The sequence below is a fragment of the Seriola aureovittata genome, chromosome 11, assembly GCF_021018895.1.
Source record: "Seriola aureovittata isolate HTS-2021-v1 ecotype China chromosome 11, ASM2101889v1, whole genome shotgun sequence".
NCBI classification, from domain to species: Eukaryota; Metazoa; Chordata; class Actinopteri; order Carangiformes; family Carangidae; genus Seriola; species Seriola aureovittata.
This window is the reverse complement of record NC_079374.1, coordinates 25,172,092-25,188,290: the sequence shown is the minus strand read 5'-3', so window position 1 is coordinate 25,188,290 and position 16,199 is coordinate 25,172,092. Positions and strand designations below refer to the sequence as shown.

Sequence of the window (16,199 nt, the reverse complement as noted above, 5' to 3'; positions counted from 1 at the left end):
AACCCCTAATTGATGCAGGTAAGTTAGGGAAGGTGACAAGCAAAATCGAGGGACGACTGCTTGTGTTTGACTTTTGTGTAACTACTTTAGAGAAGCAATCTGTCACACGGTGTCCTTTTATTGTTCTGGTTTTAATAACACCAAAGATTTTACTTTCTAATTTTTAAATTTATACACAGCACACACTGCAGAGAAACAGGATAATGTTTAAATTACTTACAAGCTTCTTTTTTTTATCCTTTTAGGTCCTGGAGCCCCTACTGTGATCTTACACAGCCTCAATAATTCAAGTAAGAACTCCATTTAGTCTTGTGGGAAAGACGGGGATGTGATGACCATCTTAATCACTGTCTGCAGGGTGCCCTAGTTTTTCACAAGAAAACCAAGACTGAACCCACTGGAAGATGTGGTTTCAAACATCTGTCAGAGTCACTGATCAAGACGATGCAACTTATTCAGCTATGAGAAAATAAGCAGGAGAAAAAAAACTCATTCTGTTATTTTGCATTGAAAAATTCTGTCTGAGCACAATCAAGTTTATCGTGTGTGTCATCTGTGCACAAGGAAAATGAATGGATTAAAAAACACAGAAAGGAAATGGATCAAGATGCAGTAAGGAAAATGATTGAGTCATCATCAGGAAGTTGCTCTCACCTGTGAGCAGCATAGTAACTAAATGCGGCTGATTCAGCTGAGTGCCTCCTAAACATCTGAGGGACCAATTAGGTTTCCATCCTTCAAGCATGTCAGGTGTGTGTTTTGGTCCGAGGCTGTAAACCGGTCTGAAGATTTAAGCTCGTGTTGGAACTCGTTCTGAACAAGCTGCTGTTGTCTGAGGGTCTTTGTGAGAAATTTAATTCTTGCAGTGAATTTTTTACAGCTGTTGCCATGGTTACAGGAGTTTGCAACTGTCCCAAAGTTAGCTGAAAAGACACTGTTTACTTGTTTATCTACCTTGTACCATTCCCCATGATAGATTGTGTGAATTACAAGCACGACTTCCATTCATTCCACTGAGCCTATGTCTGTGAGAGTTAGCAGTAGCCTACACTACAGGTGTGTTTCTTTTTCTTAGAGATTAATTGAGAAATAAATGATGTGGGAACACGACGTGCCACACCTTAACCAGCATCATACGTGTTCCTTCTACAACCAAGAGACATAATCTGAAGAACACAATCTGAAGAAGTGGCCTGTGATTGTTACTGCTGTTTGCTTTCTGAAAGTTAGGTGAGATCTGTCAGCTAAATACAAAACTACCGCCAGCAGCCGGCTAACTTAGCTTAGCACAACAGGAAGCATGGGGAAACAGCTACTCTGATTCGATCCAAAGGTGGAGAAATCCACCTACTAGCACCTCTAAAGCTCATTAACTGTGTTGTATCTAATTTATTTCACTGCAGGTCATACCTAGCTTCAGTGACTCTGGCTGTCTGAACATGGCCTCACTCCTGTTGACATGACATTGTAGCTACCTGCTCCCTCCATTCACTTGTTCTGTGCATAAGGCAAATCAATCATCTTCATCTTCTATAAACACGAAAGATAGTTGACTGAAATCAATGCTGGCTTAACTTGTCACTGAAGTAACTAAGTGTAAGTTTTGCTATTGCTACATTGCGTTAGCATTAACAGTTTACTTCCTGGTCTAGAAGAAACATTGCAGGTTCAGCATCAAACATCATTCTTTTACTCTCCAAGAGTTGTCTCCAGAGGTGGAAAGCAAGCTACTGAAGTTATTGCGCTAAGCACCTAGCCTCGGCCTGTCTAGTCACTTTGCAATAATGAGCCTGCAGCCTCCAATCTGCACTGAGGATGTAGTGTTTAAGGTCAGCACAGTGTGTGTGTGTGTGTTAAGTGGGATTATGGACAAATTTAGTCAAAAAGACATAAATTATTTAAAGTGCCCATCTGGGCATCTTTTACATTATTGTTTTAGTTTTCTTTGACTAAAATTGTAAAACATTTTAGGCCTCAGTGATTACTTTACTTTGTGTCTTTAGTTTTTGCTGACAGAACGATCACTGTCAAGAAGACCAGACGAGCTTACAAATCAAGATTTCTTCCTTCTGTTCTTTTTTTTAAATCTTCCTTTCCCACAGGCATGAATACACACACACACACACACACACACAGTGTACACACATACACACAGAAAAGTTAACAGCTGTGCTGCAGAAAAGCAAGCAATTTGCCCAGAGTTATTTGGATAGGCCCTCCATCCACAGCTGGGAACTCAAGGCCTCTGGTGGTTTCATAATGAGACGTCTATTGATTTTGGGTTTTCCATTAGAAATGCTGGATGAATTCCATTTCATTTAGCTGCTTCTCAGATGGCTTGAATGGAAAAATGGCCAAATCAGATAGTCATTGTTTATTACATGTGGAGAAAATCGCGGGGCTCCTGTTTTTGAGGCTGCTGTGTGACGACTAAAATGTAGTTTGAAAAATAAAAACTTTATTTCTTTATTTTTGCTGCCAAAAAAAGAGGAGACAAAATATTATGGACAGTTTTTTTCAACGCAGCAGTTCCATTTTCAGAGCTGGGTGCGTCATATCAGGGCTACACTGGCCAGCAGCACACAATGAGCACAGTATAGAGCACAGCGAGGAATAACTTACTGGTTGTTAACAAGGAAAACAACTGCGCTCGGGACAAAGAAAAAAGGTGCTATTTGAGCCCAGGCTGCTAAAAAAAGAAACTAATGCATTGCTTATCAGAAGGGAAGCAATGTGGTCTTAAAATAGCTGGTAAGAAAACCACAAACCTGGACTAGTTTGACTGAGATGTTCAATATAATCTGATGACTAAAACTAGGTATGGTTATAAAAGAACAGACTAAAATGCTCAGACTAAAAAAAACAGGACAAAGGATAAAGGACAGGATGAAGATAAAAACTAATGAGGACATCTGACACAGGATTAGGGTGTAATAAAAAAAAATATATATATTATTAAAGTTTGAATTAAATATTAGCAGCAGCTAACGTTATCATGACTGCTGCTGCTGGTAACTAATGAAAACAGACATTATGCAGCATCAAGTTACTTATACATCGAAAGAAAAGCCAGTTCTGAGTCAAGCTGGAGACATTTGGTAGGGTTCTCCTTTCAGTACACCCAGTATGACCAGTATTGGCTCTGGTCCACGGTGAGGCTGCAAAAGATATTCAGCCTTGGACTTGTCTGCTGGGACCAACTGCATGAATAACACTGATGGAGCCAGTAAAAACTTTATGGATGTTTTGATTGTCCACCAGCCGACGGGGATTTGAGTCCCCATGACCAGTGCTCTGGTCTTATCTCTTTCTTTGTCTGAGCCTTTTTTTTTTTTTTTTTTTAGATGAAAATGCAGTTTCTTCAGTGGAGGAAGCTCTGGAAGGTTGCTTTCACCTGAATGCTGCTCACCTGTGGGCGGTCCCTGTGTGTTTATAAATGTGGGTTGGGCCAATGGTTAAACTGGAGGGACTCACATGCACTAACATGCAAGTGTTGCCAGACTGGATACCAAAAAAAAGGGATGCTCGGATTATAATACATACGGAGGGAGTGTGACTTTGTCCTCTACGCTACATCTTTGCATAGACAATAGATGTTTGCTGCTATATTATTGGTATTGGAATTTTTTTTTTTTAAATAGTACCTGTGTTTGCTGAATATATCATTTAGAACGTTCTCCTTTATCCGCAACAGTTTTACCCTAAAGAGATGACATCCAGCGATGTATTCAGCTTCCTGAACCATTTACATTCACCACAAAATGAGACCATGTCTGAAACCATCTTATCTGTCTTACATACTCTTTCCATCTCATCTCACTGTATCGTTGGTTCGAAACACAAATCCTCATTTCAGAATTGGTCATTTGTATGCAGCGACGATTTCTAGACTCTTTCACCTCTTAAACACATCGCTGTCATTTTTACAGATTACTACATTCTTGAGAACAACTCTTTGCTGAAGGCAGTCTTGAAGTACAAAAGGATCCAACTGACTGACTTCAGAACCGTTCCAATGGAACATTTTGGTGAGAATAAATTGGTTTCTCTTCTGTTACTGTGAGTCACAGATAAATCGGCAGTATAGGTACATCAGCTTTTCTTTAATTTCTTTTCACAGATTTACCTTTGAAGATCTCCTACCCACCAGACTTCTCTGATTCACGTCACTATGGACTTCTGTTGGTGGTGTATGTGGCCTTATACTTTTGGACCCCACTGTTAGATACTGCAGAATATATCAGAAATGCATACTGATAAATTATGTTTTTGTTTTGACATAAAATCATACAATCCTTCACCAATGCTTTTATCCGAGGAGTAAGAGAGGACAGAAAATGTATTCATATTTAATGTGTGAGGGCCCAGTTATAATCAGATCCCTGATAGGAGCCACATTTGCATACAGAGTAACCAAGGCCATGTTAAGTCGGTCACAGGATATCTGTGGCACTGTGTGATTGACTTCTCTGCACTTGCATTTGAATAATAAGCCAGTAAAAAGGAAATTCAAAACTGAAAGGGAATAAGTGTTTACATGCCGCAGTGACACATTTATATGATAAAGGTGATTGTATCCAAAGCCTGAGGAAGTATTTCTTACTCCTCTGTGCCACAGAGCTGCATAGTTGTCAAAAGAAAATGACTGGGTGACATGTTCCAGCTGTTTAAGAGACTTTTTTTTACATTTATTATTGTGTGTGAGTGCTACAGACAGGTGTGGGAAGTTGGTATTATAATTTTCATATTTTAAATTTCAGTTGTGTATATGGAAGAATACAACCCCAGATGAAACTACAACAACCTGCCTACTTCAGTGAAATAAAACAAATCTTTCAGTGTTATCTATGGTTATCTTTATCGTTAATGTAATCTATGCTATTTTACTAACCTATTAAGAAGAATTTTACAAATTGTCTCAAATTAGGATTGTGTGAGTTTACTTCATGTCTCCTGCTCTGCGCAGTGACAGCGCGCCTGGTGGTCAGGCAGTGAGCGACCGCTTCTCTCTCAGCTGGGACTCTGTCTTGGTGAGCTCAGACGGCGTCATCGTGGCTCGACTGGACGGTCGGGGCAGCGGCTTCCAGGGCCAGAGGATCCTGCACGAGGTTCATCAGAGACTGGGAAGTGTCGATGTCCAGGACCAGATTGCAGCAGTAGAGTATGCTGTCAAATTTGTTTCATTCTATTTTACACAAGCTTTAACTCTTATGTGACAACATTTTATTTAAAACATCTGAAAAAGAGTGATACACTCGAACACTGACAATTCAGTTTTAAATTTCCAGCAGAATATCATCCTCTAGTTAATATGTCTAATATGTGGACTAAGAACTGTTCAATAGAAAGATAACTAAATAATAAATAGTAATCAAATACAAAAAATCTAATAACCAAAGAATAAAATATCCTATTTAATTATTTTTGACTTCAAAAATGCAACATTTTCTTTGAAACATTCAAACATAAACTAAGATTATCAACAGAATGGGAAGAAATAACAGTTTTGACATCATGTCAAAGTCTATGTCTATGTGTTGTGTTGCAGAGATACAGTATCTACTGAAGTTAGCATGCAAAGCAGCTAGCCCCAGCCTGTCCTGTTATGTAATACCACTTTGCACCTCAAGAGGTGACAGTGAGTCACTGTAACGTCCGGTGTGCCCTCAGTCCGACCTGACAGGATGAGGCAGTGACTGTGAGCTGCAGCCGCCCTCTCTCTAGTGACGCTGCTGCTCTCCTGCTGCTCTCCTGCACCTCTTCATCTTCCCCTTCTCTCTGCCTGAGCAGACTGGGTGTCAAATTGTAGTCACCAGTCTGACAATAACTAAAGAAAACAGCCGACCAGTTATATAATCGCATTACAACGTAAAGCTGCGTAGGAAACATTATTCATCAGTCAGTGCAGGTTTGGCAACGTGTCTGTATGCTGAGGGTAGATTTGCTCAAGCTAACGTTAACGTCACGGCCAAATAGTTCATTTCCTTGCTTCTTACTATAGTGGTAGACGCCCAGACTCTTTGGTAATATGCTGCCCCCTATTTGTTGTATGAATTGAACACCTGGCCACATTGTTCATTTAAGAGCTCCTGGTGTGGGCTACTGGACTGTGGTACAGATGTGTTTTGTAATATGCTGACAAAACTATCTCGCCTCAAGGCCCCTTTAGTAGCTGCTCTAGACCTTTTGATTACATCACATGATCTTCATCAGCGGGTGGAGTTGGCTGATTTATCATGGATTTGTAGATGCTGAAAAGATCATGGGTTATGAGTATGAGTATTTCGAAACATACTTTTTTTTTTTCCTTCCTCGTGGATGCAAACCGAAAAATAAAACTGGCATTGATCTTGTTTGCAGTCACAGAAATTGTTTCTCTGAAATGGATTTTCTCTTAATCTTTCGCATTATGGAGGCATGTCTTGTTAATTTTACATGTTGCACATGAAAGATTTCACACAAATCATATTGTCTTTAAAGAGAGCACAGGCATCATGCTGGCTTTTGCAGAAAACTGCGTCACTGAAATGTGAGGATTTTTATAGAAAATGAACAATAAGGCAGGTGCAGGTCAAACCTTGTGTGTGATTGGCTGTTTCTTCAGAGAGCGTGTGATCACGTCGTCATGCGAGAGCTGCTCTTAAAAGTCACTCAAAGAATTTGCGAGTCGTTTCATAAATGCGTCTTATTTTCCAGCTGGAGCAAACACCATGTTTTTCCTCATGAGTTGGTTGTTAACAGTATTTTCTCAGAACCAGGTTGACCATGCTGCTGTTCTTTTTGGATTTCATTACTGATATATAACAATATTCATGGATATTAATCTTTTCCAAGCAGATGATTTGCACACACACAGTTTTCCAAGATGCCAAATATAATGTTGAAAACAGAAGAGTAAAAAAACAAACAGGAAATATAAAATAGAATCTGTAAACTGTATGGACGGATTATATTTACTCAATAACAGCTGATATAAAGCTGAGTTTCAGATATCCTCAAAGTGCTTTAAAAAGAAGCTCATGTGATGTATGTTTTCTTTTTTTTCCAGATACATGATGAAATTTCCATATATTGATCGGACACGGATAGCAGTGTTTGGAAAGGTGAGATAAAGCTCTTGTTTATTATGAGATGTAAAATGAAGTCAACCTGCAGACCGTTTTTTCCATTTGTATATTGTGTCGCTTCTGTTGAACAAAATCCATGCACAGAAAACGTTGTCAGTGTTTCATAAATTAATATATTACGATATACAGTGTACAGTATATGTACAGTACATAATACCTTTTCTATATAATAAGATAAAAGTGCCTACATTTAATTTTAGCATTCCAAGGACAATAATGGCTACAATAAGTACATAACAGAGGGCTTTTGAAAAATGTGAAGGTTATACTGAACGTCTGGGTCCGGTCCGTGGTCTGCCTATTGGTGACCTCTGCTTTATAGTCTAAAGGTAGATGTCCGAGTATAGTTTGATTATAAAGCAGGTCTAGTTTCTATATTAATACTGTGAAAGTATCAAAGCCTCAGTAACAGAGAAATGCACACAGCCTGTATTCAGACACTGAGCCTTAAAACCAGCCGTCAGGACTTCTGGAACTTTGTGATGTCACAACAAAACAGTCAACACTGTCAACCATGCCCCAAGCCCCGCCCACCTGGACCCACCATCCAACCTTTGCAGGTGTTTACCTGGAGCATTAGATCACTCAGAAAACAGTCAGCCAATCAGAAGAGAGGAGGCTCTGAGCCTCTCTTGATATCAACACTGACCTGTTGTTACTAGAGCTCCAGAGAGAAGCCTTAGACAGGAGATGTAAAACTACACTGAGATGATTTCTGGTTCTTAAAACCACAAATATATCTTCTTATAGATCAACACTTGAAATAAAACACTGGGAAATGTGTCAAGTGATTATTTTGTCACATTTCCAGTGAATGATTGAATGTCATTTTTATACTTTCACAGAGTTACTAATTAAAATGACATAAATGTTTATGTGTGTTTGCTCAGGGTTATGGAGCCTACATAACATTAATGATGCTCAAAGCGACTGACAGCCTCTTCAAATGTGCATGTGCGATGTCACCAGTGACAGACTGGAAACTCTACGGTGAGTACACGTTCCCTCTGCACCGTGTTGAATTTACATGTGGATCTCAAATCACACAAACGCAAAGATGTCTTGCCTGTCAAAGATAAGTACATTTAAATACGAGAGTTGATGCAGTGTTTGTGTGGAGGCAGCGAGAATAACTAAAGGTGGTATTTTGGTGTGACAGAAAGTGAGGTGAATCAGGTTCTTATACAGAACAACACCCTTTACAATCCCAAGACGCCACAGAGGACTCTCTCACCTACACAAGGTTTTATTTCCTCCTCACTAAGAGCATTTCATCCGGGGCTCAAGATGACAACAACTCCACTTTGTTTAGGTACTTAACTGCAGCTGAAGCGCCGTCTCCTGTCGCCACTGTTAAAGAATGTATCACTTCTCATTTGCACAGCGTCAGCGTTCTCGGAGAGATACCTCGGCATGCCATTACGGGATGACAGCAGATATCAGGTGCGTGTTTACCGCCTCCCCGCGCTTGTTTTTGCCGCTGAGCTTTGAAAGCGCAACATCACTGACACACCTACAGTTTAAACTCCCACGGTTACCGAACGTCGCCGCTATCAAAGTCGGAGGCGGCGAGGCGGGTTTTTTTTTGTTTTGTTGTTTTGTTTTTTTGTTTTTTTCATGCCCTGTAAGATTTTGTCACTCTTCTCTCTTTGGTAACTGTGTGCTCTAGTGTGTCAGATCACATGCAGGAGGTTTTTTATTTTTATTTTTTTTATAAGCTGCTGCAAAAGGAGTTGCCTGGCTCTCTCAGGCCTCCCGCGCAGACAAGATGTTTAGCTATCAGAGGTGTTTTCCACAGTAATAAGGAAGAGGAAGTGAGGAAGCACATTCTCTCCTCTCAGTTTACTGCTGCTTTGCATTTCCTGCATTTTACATCTCTTTTCTTCACATTTTGTACAAGCACAGAAAATCATGTCAGTGGGAGACACTTTATCGCTCGGGAATCTGAAATTGGATTAAACGACTGTCTTCGTGTGCATGCAATCAGGATATAATGTAAAATTATGACAGTGCTGTGCATTTGATCAGATGTGGTATCTTTGTATTGCTTTCCACAGCGCCAGTTCTATCTATCAATCTCCTGCTATTTCTGATTTCCTCGCAGTTTTCCAGCGTGCTGCAGAACGTTCAAGCTCTTAGAGAGCAGACACTGATGCTGGTGCACGGCACAGCAGATGGTAAGAGAAAATAAATTGTGATAAAAATCAAAATACTGTATCTGCCGTGCATCGCCGCTGAGCACAAAGAAGCACGCAATCCTGGAAGGTAATGAGGCAAATGGTTTTTAATCAAAAGATAAAAAAGAAAAGTGGGTTATCTAAATTGATGCTGGGATTTCCGGAGGAAAACATTCGCTGATGAACCATGCATGTCGAATTTTGTTGAGGTATTTCCATCCTGCCACAATCTGATTGCCTTTTTCTTTTCCCCCCCCCCCCGGTTTGGATTCAGGCTGAATCTTGCTGACATGTTTTGTTTCTTTTGCTCCCAGCCAACATCCACTTCCAGCATACTGCTGAGCTCGTCAAGAACCTTGTGAAAGTTGGAGCAAACTACTCCATGCAGGTGTGTATCGCAGACACAACAACAAAGTCTTTCTACTGCATGTGTTAAAACAGGGATGCAAATGTACACGTCCTCCAGTGCAATACGATTATTATGCGCAATTGTGTTTAAAGTCTTTATAAGACTATTTATTCTTTACTCTGTATGTATTATGTCTATTTATTATTACCATTTTATCATAATTATATTTTGTTTTGACCCTACTATAAGGAGTGGAGAGTTGCCAAACTAAGTTTATGTGCGTTCCTATAACAGCTAGAGTAATGAAAGTATGCAGAGGAACGGGGATGTAGAGTTTGTAAATTCATTTGCACGTATCTTGAAGTGTGGAATCATCTTCGTCTTCAGACATGTGACAACCCGACGCGCTCGTTTTCTAAGCAAACATGCCCCTGAACGTGACACATTTTTAATCCCTAAGGTTCTTTCTTTTAAAAAAGAGAAAAATGTACAAAATTGGTCACATTAGAACAAGTAAATGACTTGTGTCTTGTTATTTTGTTGAAGAGAAACAGATTGACTTTGATTTGTGAGAGAGAGAATTTGTCATTTATAATACATTTAGATTTACCTCTAGTACAGGAAATGTGGAATTACATTTTATGCATGTAAAGCACTAAACCAGTGGTTCTCAAAGGCTCCTTGAGGAGTTTCCTGTGGGTCCGTCCATAAGTAACACAATGACAGAATGTGTGGTTATTTTGATCATGGGGTTCAAACACTTTCTGTAATAAAACATCTAAAAGCAGAAATCTAATCCCCCATCTAATCATTTTTTGTCCCAGAGTCCTGTGGTCTAATTTGTGTCAGTTCACGGTTCCTTGATGTGAAAAAGATTGAGAACCACTGCACTAAATAACCAGGACGCCAACGCAGTATTACAGTATATTCTGTTTTTCTTATCACCTTATAAAGCTGTTACAGTGAACTTGTTAGCATACATTTTAGTTATACATGTGGCTAATATGAAGAAAAAATTAGCATTAATTTAGAGTCTCTCTCCCTGGTATTCACTCTACTTTTAGCTCTGTTTTGGTCTATACCAACTCCTGAGGCAAATATCTTGTGATGTTTTGTGGGTTTTGTGTGATGTATTATTACTTGTGTAGTGCAAATTAATAGTCTAATTAATTAATATGTGGAAATACATTGTGTAGTCGCTCCCAGATAGTATTGTCTAAAGTGACCAGCAGAGGTCCCCATGTTTTACAAAATTATTGTTCACCCTTTCACCAAATAAGTTAATATTCTACTAAATGTTCAAGCTAATGTTCACTTTCTATAGCTATTGCTCGTTGTTGGTTATAGTCCACATTACAACCTCAATTCATCAGTTCTAAGCCATACTTTACATAGGAAAACAATTCGCCAAAGTGGTATTGATCATTATCATATTAGCAAATGAACCATACCTTCATATGATGTAGCTATTATATGCATTATTAGCCTCTTTAGTAGGGTCTACAGACTGTTTAACTTTCTGTGCCATCTGACTACCTTTTTCATTCCTGCAAACACCATTGTTTCTTTCAATTTAACGTTCTTGCTTTTTTTTCTTGTTTTTGGTTTAAAATGAAAAAATCGAAATACCATGTTTTTTTTTGGTTTGACTCGAATAAACGAACTGCATGAATGTACATTAATTGCTAACCCTGTGGGTATTTCTTTACCATTTACTCACCAGATCTACCCAGATGAGGGTCACTTCCTGTCCCGGCAGAGTCGCCAGCACCTCTACGCCACACTGACCAGCTTCTACAGGGAGTGTCTGAAGGAGGAGTTACTACCGCTGCCCGATGACGAAGAGGAGGAGGAGGAATAGGCGGGAGGCTTTGAGGGTTAGACCTTCGGCAGAGCTTAAGATAATTTTGCTAAAATCCGTCAAGGCTTTTCGCATTTGGACCAAGTGTTTAGCCAGACATGGACACTGGGTTAGAGCTTCTAATGCTCTTAAGTGTGTATGTGTGTGTGCGCGCTTGTGTATGTGTGTAAGTGTGTGTGTGTGTGAGAGAGAGAGAGAGAGCACTCCAGTGTGTGACTGTGTATAAATGTGTTGAAAAGATTACTGACGGACACGACAGTGACACTTGCATTGCCGGGACTTGAGGCGGGAACAGCCCTCTAGCATAAAGTCATTTCAGTTTCGGGACGCTCCGTTTCTCGGCAAAGCACACGGAAGACTGCTTCCATCTTGTGCAGGCTCTCTGGGCTGCAGTCATCCACACTTAACCAAGTGCATGGTTCTTTTTTCTCCCCCCTCCTCCTCTCTTCCCTCCTCCTACACTCATTTTTGCCATGTTAGTCTACTTTGTGGTAACACTTGGGAAGAAAAGAACACAGATGTACAATACTTCTGATCTCACCTCTCCTTTGGTTGTTGTATTGTTGCACAAGGAAATGCTCCAGTCATCTACGAAAAACTTTTAGTCACACGAGTCCACCACAACCAAGCCGACCCCTGAATAAGTGCAATTTCCTGCTGAAACCCTCTGCCATCGCCCACCCTGAATGGAAACAGTCTTTATGGGTCACACTTTATTGTACAGGGGTCTTGTGTAGACATGTACAATGCCTTATGAGGTTCAACATACCGTAATATTACCTGCTGACGTCGGTAGTCATCCATTTGCAGTGTCATGTGTCAACCTATGTCAACTCAGGTCCTCGAGACACAGCATCGCAGTCAGTTTAGTATCTGAAACAGTTACAACACTACGTCGGTTATATGGTCATAAATACATTATGGATCCAATATGAAGATGATGGATATCGGCCATACAGTTATTTCAGTTTCAGGCCACACTGCAAAAGTTCTCCATCTTAATATGCCATTAACCTGGTTTTGGTAAATCAAGAGATGAAATCTGTCAGAAGTCAGATTTTTATTGAATTCAAGAGACAGTTCCTGAGGTTTTGGACACTCTTACTTCAAGAACAAAAACACAAACATTAAAAGTGATAATAAATGAAAATGGGTGTACTAAGATGGACAATTTTACAGTGTCAGTAAGGTGTTTGCATGTCTACAGGGAATGTGTCAAGTGTTGCCACATTTTGTACAGTACAATACAGCAGAGTGTGTACATAAATATATTTTTGAGATGTCAGATCTCATAGAAAGTTTAGTCTATGGGGATGGATTGATTTGACCTCGATGTCTTGTATGTTTTTTTCCGTTCTTTTCTGTTTTTTCCTTTCAGCTGTTGATTTTCTTCTTAGGATGGATTTTGTAAAGCTTCTTCTTGTTCTTTTTGCTGTTTTAAAAAAAGGGAAAGGGCAGGGTTGAGGTTTTGGGATTATTGTGATTGTCCTCTAGTGATGATTATAAATAAATAAATCAAAACTATGAAAAACAATGAGTTATACTGATGTGTAAGGTGCATGCTACAACAGAAAATCAAATACATTGTGTTTGTTTGCAGGATTGATGAATGATCCAGTCAGCTGAACCAGAGTGCAAATTATACAATGACAACCAGGAGAGTCAACCTTTTCTCCTGGGTGAAAGGGAACCCAGTTATAGTGCAGGTGTCAAGGTTAAGAAATGGTACGGTCCACTGTAGGGGTGTCTAAAATCATAGAACGAGATTCCTCCAGGCATGAATATGGGAAATAAATTGTAACTCTTACCCCCCGAGTTCCTCATCTGAACACTGGTCCCATATTTTACACCTTTGAAGTTTGAAGTCTTGATCCATAAGGAGATATATTTGTGGTTTTAAGAACCAAAAGCCATCTCAGTGTAGTTTTACACCTCCTCTCTCAGGCTTCTCTCTGGAGCTCTAGTAACAGGTCGGTGATTTCCATCAGTTCTGGATCGTGTCAAACAGCTGCTCTGTTGTTTCTACATTTACGTGGGTCTGCCGAGGTGAAACTACAGTGGTGCGTCGCTTTAAAAGGTCCTCTAGTGATGTTGCAGTGGTAAGGAATTGTGGGACAGCATTTTCTCCTTCCTTTCATAAAGGAAGGTCCAATGTTTCCTTTTGCTAAAGGCCTATAAGATCGGAAGGACTGAAGCTCCTTATTTTTTAGAGAACTTGACCAGCTCCTATCATTGCTCCAGCTCATTGCTTCAGCTCATTTCACTCAGTTAGGAACCTTCCTAAGCAAAAAAAAAAAAAACAGCCCAAATCCTGCAAGGTTGGATGGTGGGTCCAGGTGGGTGGGGCTTGGGGCATGGCTGAAGGCGGTGACTGCTTTGTTGTGACATCACAAAGTTCCAGAAGTCCTGACGGCTGGTTTTAAGGCTCAGTTTCTGAATACAGGCTGTGTGCATTTCTCTGTGGACTGAGGCTTTGATACTTTCACAGTATTAATACAGAACCTAAACCTGATCTATAATCAAACTACACATGGACATCTGCCTTTAGACTATATGGACCTTTAATGTTTCATTTGTTTTTATCATCAGTAGTCACATTAAGAGAGAAGCTGGTCTCTCATGGCCTTGGGACACCTACATTAATGATTTAGCAGAAAGATTTGCTTGTTTAGAGCGATCTCTGCCTAAATATTGTGTGCCTGTGTGCATTCATCTGTGCCCACACTCACTGGCCTGAATGGCCAAGCAGATGTTTACTGTGCTGAGGGACAGAAAGTCTTTAATCTGCAGGATGTGAAGTAGCAGAATACGTTTTGGTGTTTCTCATCAGCACAGATGAGCCTCACATCCACACTCTGATATATTTTCATTCCACAGCAGGTTTTTGTTGAGTGTTTAGAGAATAAAACAAAATCCACATCAGGAACATGCAGTACACCGTCTTGTACAACCTGCAGTGAGATGATTGGCAGTGTGCTCCACTTAAATGTGACACACAACAACTTCTATACAAGAATCTGAGATAGAAATAGAAGCAGAACAAAACATGAGAAAAAAAAAGCATATCATAAACAAACATGGGACTTAATACATGACATAATGAGGTGATATATCCAACATTGTCATAGAGACAAAGAAATGTGGCATCTACAGGAATGGGCTATGGCTACTAAGAATTTTAAATAGGCCTAGGGATGCCAAGGGACAGATGGTAACTATACCATTTGTCCCTTAGCCATATGGTGGATTTACAGTTTGTAATGGCAGAATGACTGGAGGAATGATTACAGCGGAACCTGTTTCAGTGTTAACACATCCAGGCACTTTACTGTTGTTTTAAGATATGTGAAATTATCCTTTAGCTGATTTATTTATGTATCAATTTTTTTTTTTTTTAAGTATATTGTTTGGGCTTTTTTATGCATTTATTTGATAGTACAGTAGAGAGACAGGAAATGGGGAGGCAGAGAGAGGACTCGAACCGGGGCCAACTGCAGCGAGGACTGTAGCCTCTACACATGGGTCGCCTGCTTAGACCACTACGCTACACGACACTGCACATCAGTGTAAATGTGCTGATGCGAGCCAGAAGTCAACTTTTCAAATACTGTTCCTTGGCCAGATGTTAAAGTTGCCAATTCCTGATGAGATTATATGGGCTAATGTTGTTATTAACCAGGAATCATTCCACGCAGTAAAAACTGCTGTGTTGGAAAATGGGTTGCAGCACATAGGTTTGTTCTTTTCCTGTATATATCAATGTAATATATCAACAACAAAGAGCAGCAGTCATTGTGTTAGCTCTATATAAGAACCTGAAACATCCCTTTCTGATTAGGGAACAATTTATTCTGGTAAATATATAAAGACTGAATCAAGCTGAAGCTGAATGTTAGATCTCGATATGTGATGTCGTTTTTTTGAATGAATTATTTCAAGTATCACAGGTGTACTCAGCTTTCCCCAGTGGTGATCCTAGACTCTTGGTGGCACCATGCAAGACACCCCCCCCCCCCCCCCCAACACCCCCACTTACAATTTACAGATGTCACCTAACCACCTCACATGCAGATACTTCAATTTGCAGAAGTCCCCTAAACGCCTCACTTGCAGACTATTGGCAAAGCTTCAATTTACAGGTGTCCCCTAAACGACTCACACGCAGGCAATAGGTGGACACTAGCTTCAGCACCCATCAGTAGCAGTGCACTGTATAGTGTCTTTATGGGAGCTTTACGGGTGTTTATAGTTGTCACTGCAAAATGTACAAACATAAGGGGCGTTCAGGGAACCCTTTTTGCTCTTGGGGGACCCAAGAACTGGTTTGCGCCTCTGCACATCCCAGCAGGATTGATTCAACATTTTCCATATGTCTTTCCTGCATTCATATGTCCCTCTGCTTCCAGCGTCTCCAAACTCAGGGACCAAAACAATCCATCTGCCATGTTGTTTATTAAGCTGAGAGTAACAGTTTAGGTTCAAGATATAATGTTGAAACCAGATATTTGGTGCTACTCTACCGCGGCTTAATGCAGAGCTGTTGAGTCAGACACAGCAGTGTTTGGAGGAGGAGGAGGCTTCATTACACCTCGAGCAGAATGAGAGCCCCTGTAACCAGCGGAAACGCACTTCATTGCAACCTGTTTTGTTAAACTTGTGCAGACGCAGAATGTAAAATGGCTAAT

The 16,199-nt window shown here is 40.2% G+C and overlaps 1 protein-coding gene across 2 annotated transcripts in view; it reads left to right on the top strand.

Annotated features, from left to right (window-relative positions):
* The window catches only part of LOC130177519 (inactive dipeptidyl peptidase 10-like), a 229,300-nt gene extending 216,252 nt beyond the window's left edge, over positions 1-13,048 (top strand). For both annotated transcript variants that reach the window (XM_056389356.1, XM_056389357.1), the window contains exons 17-26: positions 246-290; positions 3,930-4,028; positions 4,121-4,190; positions 4,967-5,161; positions 7,049-7,103; positions 8,018-8,117; positions 8,512-8,570; positions 9,232-9,304; positions 9,619-9,692; positions 11,377-13,048. In XM_056389356.1, coding sequence (XP_056245331.1) covers positions 246-290; positions 3,930-4,028; positions 4,121-4,190; positions 4,967-5,161; positions 7,049-7,103; positions 8,018-8,117; positions 8,512-8,570; positions 9,232-9,304; positions 9,619-9,692; positions 11,377-11,514 — 908 coding nt within the window. In that variant the 3' untranslated portion in view covers positions 11,515-13,048. The remainder of the gene's footprint in view (positions 1-245; positions 291-3,929; positions 4,029-4,120; positions 4,191-4,966; positions 5,162-7,048; positions 7,104-8,017; positions 8,118-8,511; positions 8,571-9,231; positions 9,305-9,618; positions 9,693-11,376) is intronic.
* The last annotated feature ends 3,151 nt before the right edge of the window (positions 13,049-16,199 follow it).